The 11,192-nt window shown below is 58.5% G+C and overlaps 2 protein-coding genes across 3 annotated transcripts in view; one reads left to right on the forward strand and one right to left on the reverse strand.

The window, feature by feature from the left end:
- The window catches only part of EMID1 (EMI domain containing 1), a 47,815-nt gene extending 43,865 nt beyond the window's left edge, over positions 1 to 3,950 (forward strand). Inside the window, exon 16 of the mRNA XM_032595343.1 lies at positions 3,761 to 3,950. Within this exon, the coding sequence (XP_032451234.1) occupies positions 3,761 to 3,885 (125 nt within the window). The 3' untranslated portion in view covers positions 3,886 to 3,950. The remainder of the gene's footprint in view (positions 1 to 3,760) is intronic.
- A 1,692-nt stretch (positions 3,951 to 5,642) lies between these two features.
- Positions 5,643 to 11,148, reverse strand: RHBDD3 (rhomboid domain containing 3). Of its 2 annotated transcripts, none has more exons than XM_030292310.2 (7): positions 11,040 to 11,148; positions 10,350 to 10,497; positions 8,539 to 8,727; positions 7,528 to 7,911; positions 6,442 to 6,604; positions 6,066 to 6,353; positions 5,643 to 5,979 (listed from the first exon to the last, which is right to left on the reverse strand). In XM_030292310.2, exons 3-7 carry the CDS (start codon positions 8,684 to 8,686, stop codon positions 5,802 to 5,804), a joined length of 1,161 nt encoding a protein of 386 aa, XP_030148170.1. In that variant the 5' UTR covers positions 8,687 to 8,727; positions 10,350 to 10,497; positions 11,040 to 11,148; the 3' UTR covers positions 5,643 to 5,801. The 2 variants fall into 2 exon arrangements, with proteins under 2 accessions (XP_030148170.1, XP_030148169.1); XM_030292309.2 differs by having other exon boundaries at positions 10,676 to 11,134.
- Positions 11,149 to 11,192: the final 44 nt, after the last annotated feature.

Consider the following 11,192-nt stretch of genomic DNA (forward strand, 5'->3'; position numbering starts at 1 on the left):
TCCAGAAGTGCGGGGACTGCGGGTGACGAAGCCAGGCTCAGTCCCCGGGGTACTCCAGGTAATATACCACCCACCAGTTCTGATCTCCCCTCCCCCAGGAGCCCCCAGAGGCTCTCACAGGGCAGGCCTTCCTGGCCCCAAGTATCTCCCTTATAGTTCCTCCTCTGGTCCTCCTAATGTGTCCTGCAGGTCCTTTTGGGGGCTGGAGGGAGCCAGACCGTCACCCCAGGCTCTCACCCACCAACTTCTCCACCCATCTGGTCACTTGAGGAGCCAGGCAAGCCCTGTCCCCAGTTAGAAGGGGAGACCGAGGTCTCGATAGAGACTCACACCCAGGCTCCTGCTTCGAAGCTGGCAGGGGCCTGGCCCCTACACCCCACCCTCAGCTCCCCGGCCCAGCCCTTGGAGGCCCGACTTGCACCGTCTGCTTTTCTTGATCTCCCATCAGGCTCCTAGCTTACAGAGCTTCCTGCAGCAGCAGGCTCAGCTGGAGCTCCTGGCCAGACGAGTCACCCTGCTGGAAGCCATCATCTGGCCAGGTAACGGCAGGGCGGGCAGGTAGGGGCAGTCCCTTCCAGGAAGGGCCTAGGGACATACAAGTTACCTCCCACTGCTGGATCCAGGCCAGCAGACACTCCTCCTTTAGTCCTTCCAGCCAGCCAGCAGATGGTGCCTGACACCCTGCTGGCACAGGCTCCCAGATTAGACAGACATAGTCCTCCTCTCATGGAGTACAGGGTGCAAGGACACGGGGGTTGCCCTGGTACGGGCTGCTAGACCCAGGGCAAGGAATACCACGGTGGAGTGAGTACTGTGACAGCACAGAAGTGCCCCTGACCCAGGCTGGGGAGTGGGGAAGGGCATCTCAGGGAGGGCTTCCTGGAGGAAGTGTCATCTAAGTGGAGACCTGAAGGGCAAGGATTGGGGCAAGTAAATGGGCACAGGAACAGCATGAGCAAAAGCCAAGAGGCCGGTTCTGTGAGGTTGCTAAAGAGCAATAGGTGAAGCTAGAGAATCTGGCAGGGCCCAGTTTGAGAAGGCTCTTGAAGGGAGGTAGAAGGCAAGGAAGGAGGTTGGACACCAAGTGGGCAGCACCCCTCCCTGCGCCTGGCTTGTCATGGTGGGGCTAAGGAGGGCCCTCCCCATGAAACGGAGCTTGTGGGTGGCCCTCAAGAGAGGCAGGGATTGGCCACCCTCGGGGCTGAGCTCTGGTCTTCACCTAACCACTAAGAGGCCCCCATAAGCCATCCTTCTCCCACCTCCAGCCACCCCATATCACAGCCTGGTCCTAGTACATCAGTGCACATGGGCCTCAGAATCATGTCCAAGTTCGCATCTGTTTTATAGATGAGGAAACAGAGGCCCCAAGCAGGAAGGAGGGCTAAGGATACAGCCAAGCCTCCTTCATTCAGCAAAACTGTAGGGCACATCTACTGAGTGCCAGGTCTGGGCGGACGCTCTGCGCCCATCAAGTGATGGGGGATCCTCAGTGTCTACAGAGATGAGGGCCAAGGGGTACAGGGGCACCAAAGGATGTGAGTGAGTGGCAGTCACTTCTGGCTATGGGTTGGAGAAGCCTTCCTGGCATGGGGACACTTGCACTGAGTAATGGAAAATCCCTACGAGAAGGTAGAAAGGGCAGCCTTGACAGAGTCCTGCATGGACAAAGACCTGGAGGCTGCAAGGAGCGTGTGGTCTGCTTCCCAAGCTCCTCTCACCTTGCCACATGGCTTCTCTAACTTTTAGAAACATCAGTGACCATCTCCCAGACCTCCTCCCCTCTCACAGATTTGGGACCAAGGACCAAATCCCAGGCTCTCAGCACCTTTTTCAGGTGTCTCTGCACCTCCTCTCTCAGGAGGATAGGGACAGGAACCAGAAGGGACACACTAGCCTTGGAGCCATACCCGCACTTTAGTCTACTGTATCCAGCAGCCCAGGGAGGGAGTTCTGGTCACCTTAGAAAGCCCACGCCCACTCTCTGTGGCCACAAGCCTGGGGGAGTGACCCCATAAGCAAGCTTGGGTGATGGGCCTGAAGAGGGGGTGAGGGAGGAGGGGAGCATTGAAGAAGCAACTTTCCCCTCATCCATCGTACACAGCAGGTGCTAACTAAAGACCCAGATAGGGCTCATGTTTAGGCTATGATCAATAATAATGAGATAGTAACAGCTGTCACACATCCAGCCCCCCAGGCTGGGGGATTTATATCCAGTCCCTAATACAAGCTTGCCAAGTGGGCAATGCCACGCCCATTTCACAGATGAAGAAACAGAGGTTCAGAGAGCTCACATGATTTCCGCAGGGTCATAGCGATAGTAGTGGTAAGGCCAGGGGTCCACCGTAGGTCTGTCCTTTAAAGCTCTGGCTCTTTTCGCTCCATCAACAAAAGTTCACTGACACCTCTGTTCTGCCAGGCATTGAGTGGGGCCAGGGGAAACCAAGGACCCTGAACTTGATTGTGTCAAAATAGCATCTCATGAGCAACTCAAACAGTAACCAGGCCTGCAGGAGACCTGGGTCAAAAACACATTTAGTGACCATAATAATCCAACATTTATTATGAAAACCACTCCTGGGTACCTTAAACACTTACCACAAGGGTGAGACACAGTATTATCCCCATGTTCCAGATGAGGCTCAGAGGTTCTATACTTGGTTTAGGACTTGGCCCTAGCTGATATTAGAGGCTGGGCTCTGTGCTACTCTCCTCCTATGCTCCCTGATTTAGGGCATCAAATCTCCCTTGACTGTGAGCACACACAAATCGGTCTGTCCCAGAGGCCCCAAATTTCGGCCCAGAGGTGCATGGGAGGCTGGGACACACAGAGTCAGGGTGCTAGACAGTTATTATTATGAAGGTATAGCCCATTCCCCTGGCAGTGGCCCAATGGGACACTGGTGCTCACCAGAGTCCAAGTGTCCATCCCTTTGAACAGGACTTTGGAGGCTCAGCCAAGTCCCCCATCCTAGGGCTCTGCTCCGTGGATGTTCCTCTTCCCCTGGGAAAATAGCCCAACCTGACCTACCTGACCTGTTTAACTTAGAGAGGGACTAAAGTTAGTGGCAGAAGGCTTCCTGGAGGAGATAGGCCTTCCTCTGGGTTTTGAAGGATGAGTTTTCCAGGTGGCAAAAATGCCAATTATTGTTTCACTCTCGGGGGATACCTTATTTCCAGGTTGGGGCATATTTCACCACAGTCAAATCAGAACTGATTTCAATATTATTGAAGCTGGTCAGGACCTCAGTGTATCTGGAACCATCCCCCCTGGTTTTAGAGATGAGACAACTGAGCCTCTGACAGAGGTTAGACTTGCCCAAAGCTGCACAGTAGGTCAGTGGCAGAGCCTGGCCTTCCTAAACTCTTCCCCATCACAGGTGGCCTGAGTCTGTTCCCTGACCTTAGTTTACCCAGCTACAAAATGAGGATGACTCACCTATATTCCAAAGTGTGGAAAAGAACTATACTTGTATGGATCATTCATTCACTACGTGCTAAACGTTTCAGAAATATGGCAGGTTCATTTATCCCCCCTTGACAGAGAAAATCAGAGACCCTTGAGTGCTCTCATTGGGCTGGGAGCTGCTAACTCCAGGGGGTAAGGGGAGACACTAATCAGCTTGCAAACTACCCTTTCTCACAGCTCTGCCTCCCAGATGCCAGGGCAGAGTGCCCAGCACCCCAGCCCCCAGAGGGCCGAAGGGAGATGGGCACCTCATACAGACCTCACTAACCCTGATTCTCTCCTTCCCTCCGGCAGAACCAGAGGGGTCGGGGGCAGGCCCTGCCGGCACAGGCACCCCCAGCCTCCTGCGGGGCAAGAGGGGAGGACACGCGGCCAACTACCGGATCGTGGCCCCCAGGAGCCGCAACGAGAGAGGCTGAGAGCAGGGGCGGCCCTAGGGGCAGACCTGGCCTGGCTTCCCTTCCTAGCCTGGACTTGGCCAACTGCCTCCAGGGACCGCCCATGCATATTTATTAATGTCCTCAGGGTCCCTTCTGCCACCTAGGCCTTTGGGATAGGCAAGTCTTGGTGCTGACACCCCGTACAAGTCTGCCTACTATGAAGCTGAGAAGGGACTGTGGCCTGAGAGGGAGGGGCAGCCCAGGCAAGAGGTGAGACCTTGCTCAGGGCCTTGGGCCTCCATTGCCCTCTGTGAAATAGGATGGTGCAAGCCTGCAGGGAAGGGGTGGCAGGTTGGAGGCTTCGGTATTCTCACGGGCTGCCCGGGCATCCAGGCCTGTGGGCACTGATGGGTGGCTGGAGCTAGGGTTCTTCTGGGCCCTTAGCACACACGGGCTGGTGGGGAAAGGCAGGCTTGCCTCTCCCTCCTCCCCAGCCAAACCTCGGGGAGCCCACGGCAGCCCTCCTCTCCTTGATTTCTGGTGCTGGGTCCCCACCCTGAGCTCAATAGGCAGGACATTGCATAGGTCCTGCCTCCTGAGCCCCCAGCCCCTCCCGTGTCCCAGGTGGGGGCGGAGGCATGGAGAGGGAGGGGCACCCTGGAGGAAGAGGTCTCCAGCCAATAAAGGCACCCAACCTGATGTCCCACTGGCCTGGTCTCGGTGTGTGCTTAGATGGGGTGCAGCTGGGCAGGGCCAGGAGCCTCTTCTCTCTTCTTGTTGGCCTTCCCTGCCCACATGCAAAGCAGGACTGTGAGGGCAGTCAAGGTGCTGTTGGGCAGGGGGGCACACAGGGGTAGGTGAGCAGAGCAGAGGCTCACACCATCCCCATTCCCTGGCCAGGTGTTAGGCAATGGCTGCAGCTTCTGAGAAGCCCAAGGAGCAAGAAACTGCCAGACCTTGGGGCAGCTTCCAGATTGGGCGACCCGCAGCATCCCCCCCAAAGACTGTTTCCTCACCCATAAAAGGACGGCATGACCTTCAGGCTGTCCAGTCTGTTTCTGGCCCCTTGCCTGTGGCCAACGGCAGGGCTGGTCTCTACAGCCCCTTTACTCTGGCCCCAGCGTGGGGTACAGCCCCCTCAGGCGACTAGTCTGTAGGCTGCTCCAGGACACACAGTTCCCTGCATCACCCCTCAAAGTCCAGCTTCCCAGGCGCCCCAGGCCTTACCTCTCCCCACAGCCCATCAGCCTCACACCCAGGCCCCACCCTCCACCCTCTGGCTCAGTCTGCCCCTCCCCTTCCTGGGAAGGGGTCAAGGACTGAGGAGGGCCAAAAGGGAGGAGCTGCCTCTTCCAAGCTGAGGAAGCTTCTCCCTCATGGCACCCCCACATTGCTTCCTATGCAGGGAGCCCAGCAGGGCACAGCCACCAGATCCAGAGCCTCAGGAGACTGACTGAACTGGCCCCTGTCCAGCAGGGACACTGTCAGGGTGCGGGCAGCGAAGGGATGATATTCCTGGGGAATTGGGGAAGGTTTCCTGAAGGAAGGTCTCCTGTAGGCTGAGACCCGAGGCTGGGTAGAAATCAGCTGGGAAACAAGATTGCTCCTCAGCAGAGGGTCTTCTATGCCCCGAGGTGGAGGGTGTAGCCTCCCCAGGAAGAGGCTGCAGTTCAGCCTTGGTCTCTGCACATCAAGGAGCTGTTCGCCTGAAATCAGTCAGTCCCTCCCCGCTCATTCATTCATCCCCCTTGCTGCCAACACAGAAGAGTCAGACACAACTGCTGCTCCCGAGGAGGTCTAGGTTGAAAAGTGCACTGTTTTTATTCTGAACGGTGCCAGGGTGGGGTGCCAGAGGGCCCTCTCCTGCACCACACTGTGACTCTCAGCAGACAGGGCTGGGGCTCCGACTCCCCAACCACAGGTCAAGCCCCTCGTCACCCAAGGGCCTGCATGTGCTAGGGGGGACCAGGGCCCTCAGGGTGGGCGGGTCCACCCCTCCCCTGAGTCACTAAGGCCTCAGTGCCCACCTCCCCCTCAACCAGCAGGGACACGGCACCCTCCACTCGGCCCGTGGCTGCCAGTGCCACCACTGCCTGCTCTGTGGGGAAGCCCATGCGCTCCAGCTGCTGCAACCTGTGGGATGGGGGGACAGGGAGGGAATGTCAGGGCCACCTCCAGCTCCTGCACCAGGGGACCCCACCCCCACCCAACCGCCTTACCGCAGAGAGGAGACAGAGGACTTAGGCAGCCGTAGCGGGCTCTCAGGACACTGGGCTGGCCCCTCAAGGAGTGAGGCCTGGATCCCCTCCTGCAGCATCTGCTCATCCAGGGCTGCCCACAGCGGGGTCCCTGGGGGGAAGACGGGCCCGGTCCAGGCCAGGCCCACCTCAGAGGAGCCCTCCCAGGTCAGCTGCACAGGCCCTAGGCCTGGCGGGAGGTGGGCTGAGCCTTCGCTGCGGGACCAGAGGCTAGGGGAGGCTGTGTAAAGAGGTCCGGGGGCGGGAGGCCTGGAGAAGCAGAAGCAGAAGAGGGCCTGACTGCCAGCACTGCCGCGGATTACACTGGCGGGGCCGCCGTCTTTGGCATCACTCTCACCTGACTCCGGCAGGATGGGTGACCGGCAGCTCGGCCAGGCTGCCTGGGGTAGGAAGGAGTCTGACCGGCCAGCACTCTGCCAGGGCCCTGCACAAGATGCCCTCCTGCAGTGCTTGCAGCCGCCGCTCAGAGAGCTCCAGCCACCGGAAGGCCCCGGCTGCATCTGTCTGCCCGGGGCAGGGCGGCCGGTCAAGGAAAACCAAAACCAGCAGGGGTGAGCCCACATTGCATGCCAGGCCCTGGGCCAAGTGGTGACAGGCATTCCCTCACATCTATCTCCTCACTATGGCCCAGCAAGGGGTGTGTTGTCATCCTAGTCAGCAGCTCTAGGAAAAGGAACCTGCCCGAAGCTACTCAGCCAGTAAGAGGGGGAGGCAGGTGTATCTCCCCACAAAAGCTCTATCCCCTCGTCTCCGGCATCCCCTGCCTGCTCTGTTCCCAGAGCTCTCCGGTCTGACTCAAGGCCCACCCTTGTGCCCAGTGACACCCCCCTCATTGCCCTCAGCCAGGGCAATGTACTCCCCACTGCAGGATACAGCCAGGCCTGGGCAACTGGTGTCCCCAGTCCTAAAAAGCCACAGCGGGTAAGCCTGTGCCCACTGTTCTCTCCAAAGGCACGGTTTCCCCAATAGGCACGGAGCATCTTTGGAGCAAAAGCCTGTGTTCAATGCACCTGCACCGCCAGCCACACGTGTTCCACCTTTCAGTGCTGAGCCCCGGGGCTCACTCTCACCCTGGCCTTGCTCTTCCTGCACCCTCTGCCTGGCCTGCTCTTTTTCACTTGCCCTGAACCCTTCATCCTGCACATCTCAGCTCAGATGCCGCCTCCGTAGGGGAGGGCTCCCCTTTATATTATAGTCGGTGCCTCCACCTGGCCATTAGCCCTCAGCTCCACCCCCGCCCAGTCTGGCCAGAAGAAGACTCACAGATGCTCCCGGAATGTGTTTGCACAGCTGACCTGCAAGGACCTGACCTCCTTGTGCCACAAGGACCTGACCTCTTGTGCTGCTTCCCTCCCAGGCAGCCTGGGGGCCCAGCCACAGAACCCACATGTCCACGTGGGCCCTGGACCCAGGCAAAGGATACAGGCGAGGCCAGCAAGGAGGCCGCACAATAGCTGCAGGAAGGGTGGCTCGGAGCTGAGCACTGGTGTCAAGGCAAGCAGCAGCCACGGCAGCAGCCACGGTGGCAGTACCCCCTGGGGCTGTCTAGGGTGGTAACCCTGCCCCGCCAGCATGGCCAGGTGGACAGGCATGTAGCCACAGCCACCAGCTGCGCTGGGTACCCCGAGGCCTGCCAGCAGCACACCCATTAGCCCAGCAGCCAGGGCGAGCAGGGCAGAGGCATGCAGGAACCGCAGCGTGCCCAGGTGGCACTCCTGCCACCAGCCCAGTGTGGGCAGGAGCAGCAGGCTCAGGAGGAGGCCAGGTAGGGCCGTGTGGCCCAGGACGTGGGTCAGCAGACGGTGTGCTGGGAGAGAAAAGGATCTTATGTGCCAGGTTAGTGGCCCTAACCCCCAAGGCTGTCCCAGAGTGGTAGTTACCCTCTACAGAATACCCACTAAGCCAGCCTCCTCTCCCCAGGAGCCAAAGTCTGCCCACTGCCAGCACTGTAATTACTCGTGAAAGGGACCAAGGGCTTCTAAATGCTGCGGCTGCTCCCCTACTGTGTTAACCGAACACGCTGGAGACACCACTCAGTCTTCTCAAGAGCAACCCAACTATGGATGAGTCACTTAACGTCTGATGCGAAACATTCAGCTGGGGTCACTCCTCAAACTCCCAGGACCTCCTGAACATTCCTGTACTAAGCTGAAAGCCTTAGTTCTTATTTTAAGAGAAAACCACCAAAAAAGGAAGCCATCTGAAAAGAATACCTACTCACAGGCTTCCACAGCTCTGCTGGCCCCTCTGCCTAGGTGCTCCGCCCTCCCTTCTTGGCTGTGGATGAGCTGGGCATGCTCCTGTCCAAGGCCACTGGGGGCACTGGGTCCTCTCTCTGCTTGACCAGTGTATGATGCATGCCGCTCCTATGAACTGGTCTTAGGCCCTACCTAAGTCTCCTGCCTCTTCCAAGGTCCATGGGGCTGGCTCTCACCCTGCCAAGGGTCCAGCAGCAGCTCTGGGGCCAGGGCAAGGCTGGGGCCAGCCCCCACCAGCCACAGGCAGCTCAGCAGCAGCATCAGGACAGAGGAGGCAAGAGGCAGCGCCGGGGACAGTGGGCCAGGGGGACCTCTGGCATGCATAGCACGGCTGAAGGCGTCAAGAGTGGTCTTGGGGCTGTGTGCTAGGAGTAAAGGAAAACAATAACAATAGTTATTACTGCAATTTTTACCCAACTTCCTTTCAACTACCCTCCCAATGGCTCCATTTTACAGAAGTAGAAACTGAAGCTGGAGAGGCAGGTCCAGCAACTCAACCATAGAGGAGCTCGGACCCTAACCATGTGCTTAGCCACCCTGCCATCCCCTCTGCCTGTGTGAGGATGGTGAGGAGCCAGACCAAAAGGGCTGTGAGTTGATCTGGGGCTCTGGACTCCCAAAAAAAGGGGTGCAGCACCCCAGGACAAACTAAGGGTCATCTCCAGCTTTCCTCTGCCTCCCTCTTCCCTCGGGTTGCAGACCAGCCACCTTTCTCCCTTCTCCCCTCCACTGTGCCCAGCCTTAGAGCTCTAGAGGGGCTCAGCTGCCCTTGACACAGGGTGAGGCCAACCAATCGGCAGGCAGATTCGGAAGGGGCTAAGGCAGAAGGGCTGGAGGAGGGGCAAGAGTCCCACACCCTAAGTGCAGAGAGACAGAGACATTCCCTTTCTTCAGCTATGAGTACAGCCCTTCTGGCCCTAGCCCTCCTTCCAGTGTCCCCTCCACTCCTTCCTGCTGTGCATCCCTGGACAAGTTTTCCATCCTCTGAGCCTCTCCTTCCTCATCTGTAAAATGGGGATTAAGAAAATCCTTTCCTCATACAGTGAGAAAAAGAAATGGACTAAGGCAGGGCCCAGCCCACAGCTCCTGCTTAATAAACTGTAGCCATCCCAGCTAATTGTGGGAGGAGGCAGAGATAACTAGCCACCAGTGAGGTGGGGGGCGGGAGGGGGGGTGGCTCCTCAACATGGAAGCAGCTGCTCCAGCCTGGCTGGTTCAGTCTGGCCCTCAAAAAAAGCCAACTCCCAGCCCACAAGGCACAGGCCTTGCTGAAACCTTCTCACCCCCAGCCAGGCCTGGAGCCTCCCAGTGAGCTGATCTCATGAGGCAGAAAGCAAAAGCCCAGAGACAAGAAGACTGCTTCATCTGCTCCTTTCCCAAGAGCAACCTCAGCATCAAAACCCACCTGCCAGTTTCCTGCAGGAAGAATGTAGAAAGTTCCTCTGCCTGCAATGTCCCTCTCTTCAGCTCTCCAATAGGCAAACTCCTATACACCCCTTGAAGCCCAGTTCAAATGTCCCTGTCTCTTGCCCTGGCCCGCCATGTCATGGGTCATAGATCTTATCCTATCTAGTGAGTACAGCTTGGCCTGTCTTTTTTCCTGAGCAGATGGTCTGGACAGGGGGCAGGTGGGAGTGCCCTCCTCTTACTCATCCCCAAGTTTCCCATACGTGTTCACTGAAAGAGAGACACTGGCTTGCTTCCAGGCCCGGCTGAAAGATTTGGGTGAGCCCTGCGCTTCCTTGGGCCTGAGCACGTTTGAGGAGACTAGACCGAGTCCAGAAAGGCAGACAGGTGCCAGCCTTGCCCAGAGCCAAGAAAACCACTGCAAGCCTCCCTCCTTCTGCACCTTCACAACCATTGTACCCAGGGCACCTTACAAGGCTGAAAGACTTGCACACGGACAAACAGAACTGGGACTGGAACCCTCTGGGCCTCAGTCTCTTCATCGATAAAATGGGGCTGTGCACCATCAGACCCTGCCTACCTTACTAGGAAGACTGGAGGACGCAATGAGAAGACAAGAACCGGGAAGATTCTTCCGAGCGATAAAGTGGGAGTCCCAGAGCGTGGGTCGGACTCAGCTTTGTGACTTAGGAAAAGCACACAAATTCCTTGGGCCTCAGTTTCCCCTTCTGTAAAAACAAGGGTATTGGATGGGGGGGGTACTAAAAGGGCACTCTCAACGTTGACCGTTACGGGGGGGGGGGGCTCTTAGGATCTGGCGCGCTACGTTCGGGGGGCGTCCCATCTAGCCCACCCGCCTCGGCCCCCTCCCCCCTCCGGCCCAGGCCACGTGTCCGGGGTACTCACTGCAGAGCGCGTTCCCCCCCCTCCCCCGCCCCCGGAATGCCAGGTGGGGCCCCGGCTGGGAGTCGGGACTCTAGCTTCCCGGAGAGGTCTGAGAGCCCCGAGCCCATTCTGCTTGCACTCGGGCGCGTGACCCCGGCCGGGCGGGCTCGCCACCTCTTCCCCCGCCCTCCCGTCCCCCGCCGTCCGCCGATTAGTCAGCAGTTGTTCTAGGCCCGGGTCCCTTCCCCCAGCCCTCCCGCCGGCCCCCGTGTCCCTCCAAGGCAGACTCTTCAGAGACGGTCCCTAGAGCCAGCGGACGTAACCATTCCGAACAGCTTAGCTTTGCACGGAGAATCACTCCGGGTTGATACCAAGACCCGCTCACCCTCCGCTTCGGACCCTTCGGCGCTAGTTTGGCCCGCATGTCACGCCCGGCGCCTTTGAGAGAACATTAGGACAAGAGCTGCAGGCGAGAAGGACGAGAAGGCTGTGGTTCATCCCTCCTTCCCTCACCCCTGCGGCCTGGCCCGATGGTAGC

Source organism: Lynx canadensis, chromosome D3 (assembly GCF_007474595.2).
Source record: "Lynx canadensis isolate LIC74 chromosome D3, mLynCan4.pri.v2, whole genome shotgun sequence".
NCBI lineage: Eukaryota > Metazoa > Chordata > Mammalia > Carnivora > Felidae > Lynx > Lynx canadensis.

Coding starts and splice junctions, on each gene's coding strand:
- RHBDD3 (XM_030292310.2), bottom strand. CDS start 8,686: ATGCATGCCAGAGGTCCCCCTGGCCCACTGTCCCCGGCGCTGCCTCTT. Junction 7,912..8,538: donor GCTGCTGGACCCTTGGCAGG/GTGAGAGCCAGC, acceptor TTTCTCTCCCAG/CACACCGTCTGCTGACCCAC. Junction 6,605..7,527: donor CCTCCTTGCTGGCCTCGCCT/GTATCCTTTGCC, acceptor CCGGGCAGACAG/ATGCAGCCGGGGCCTTCCGG.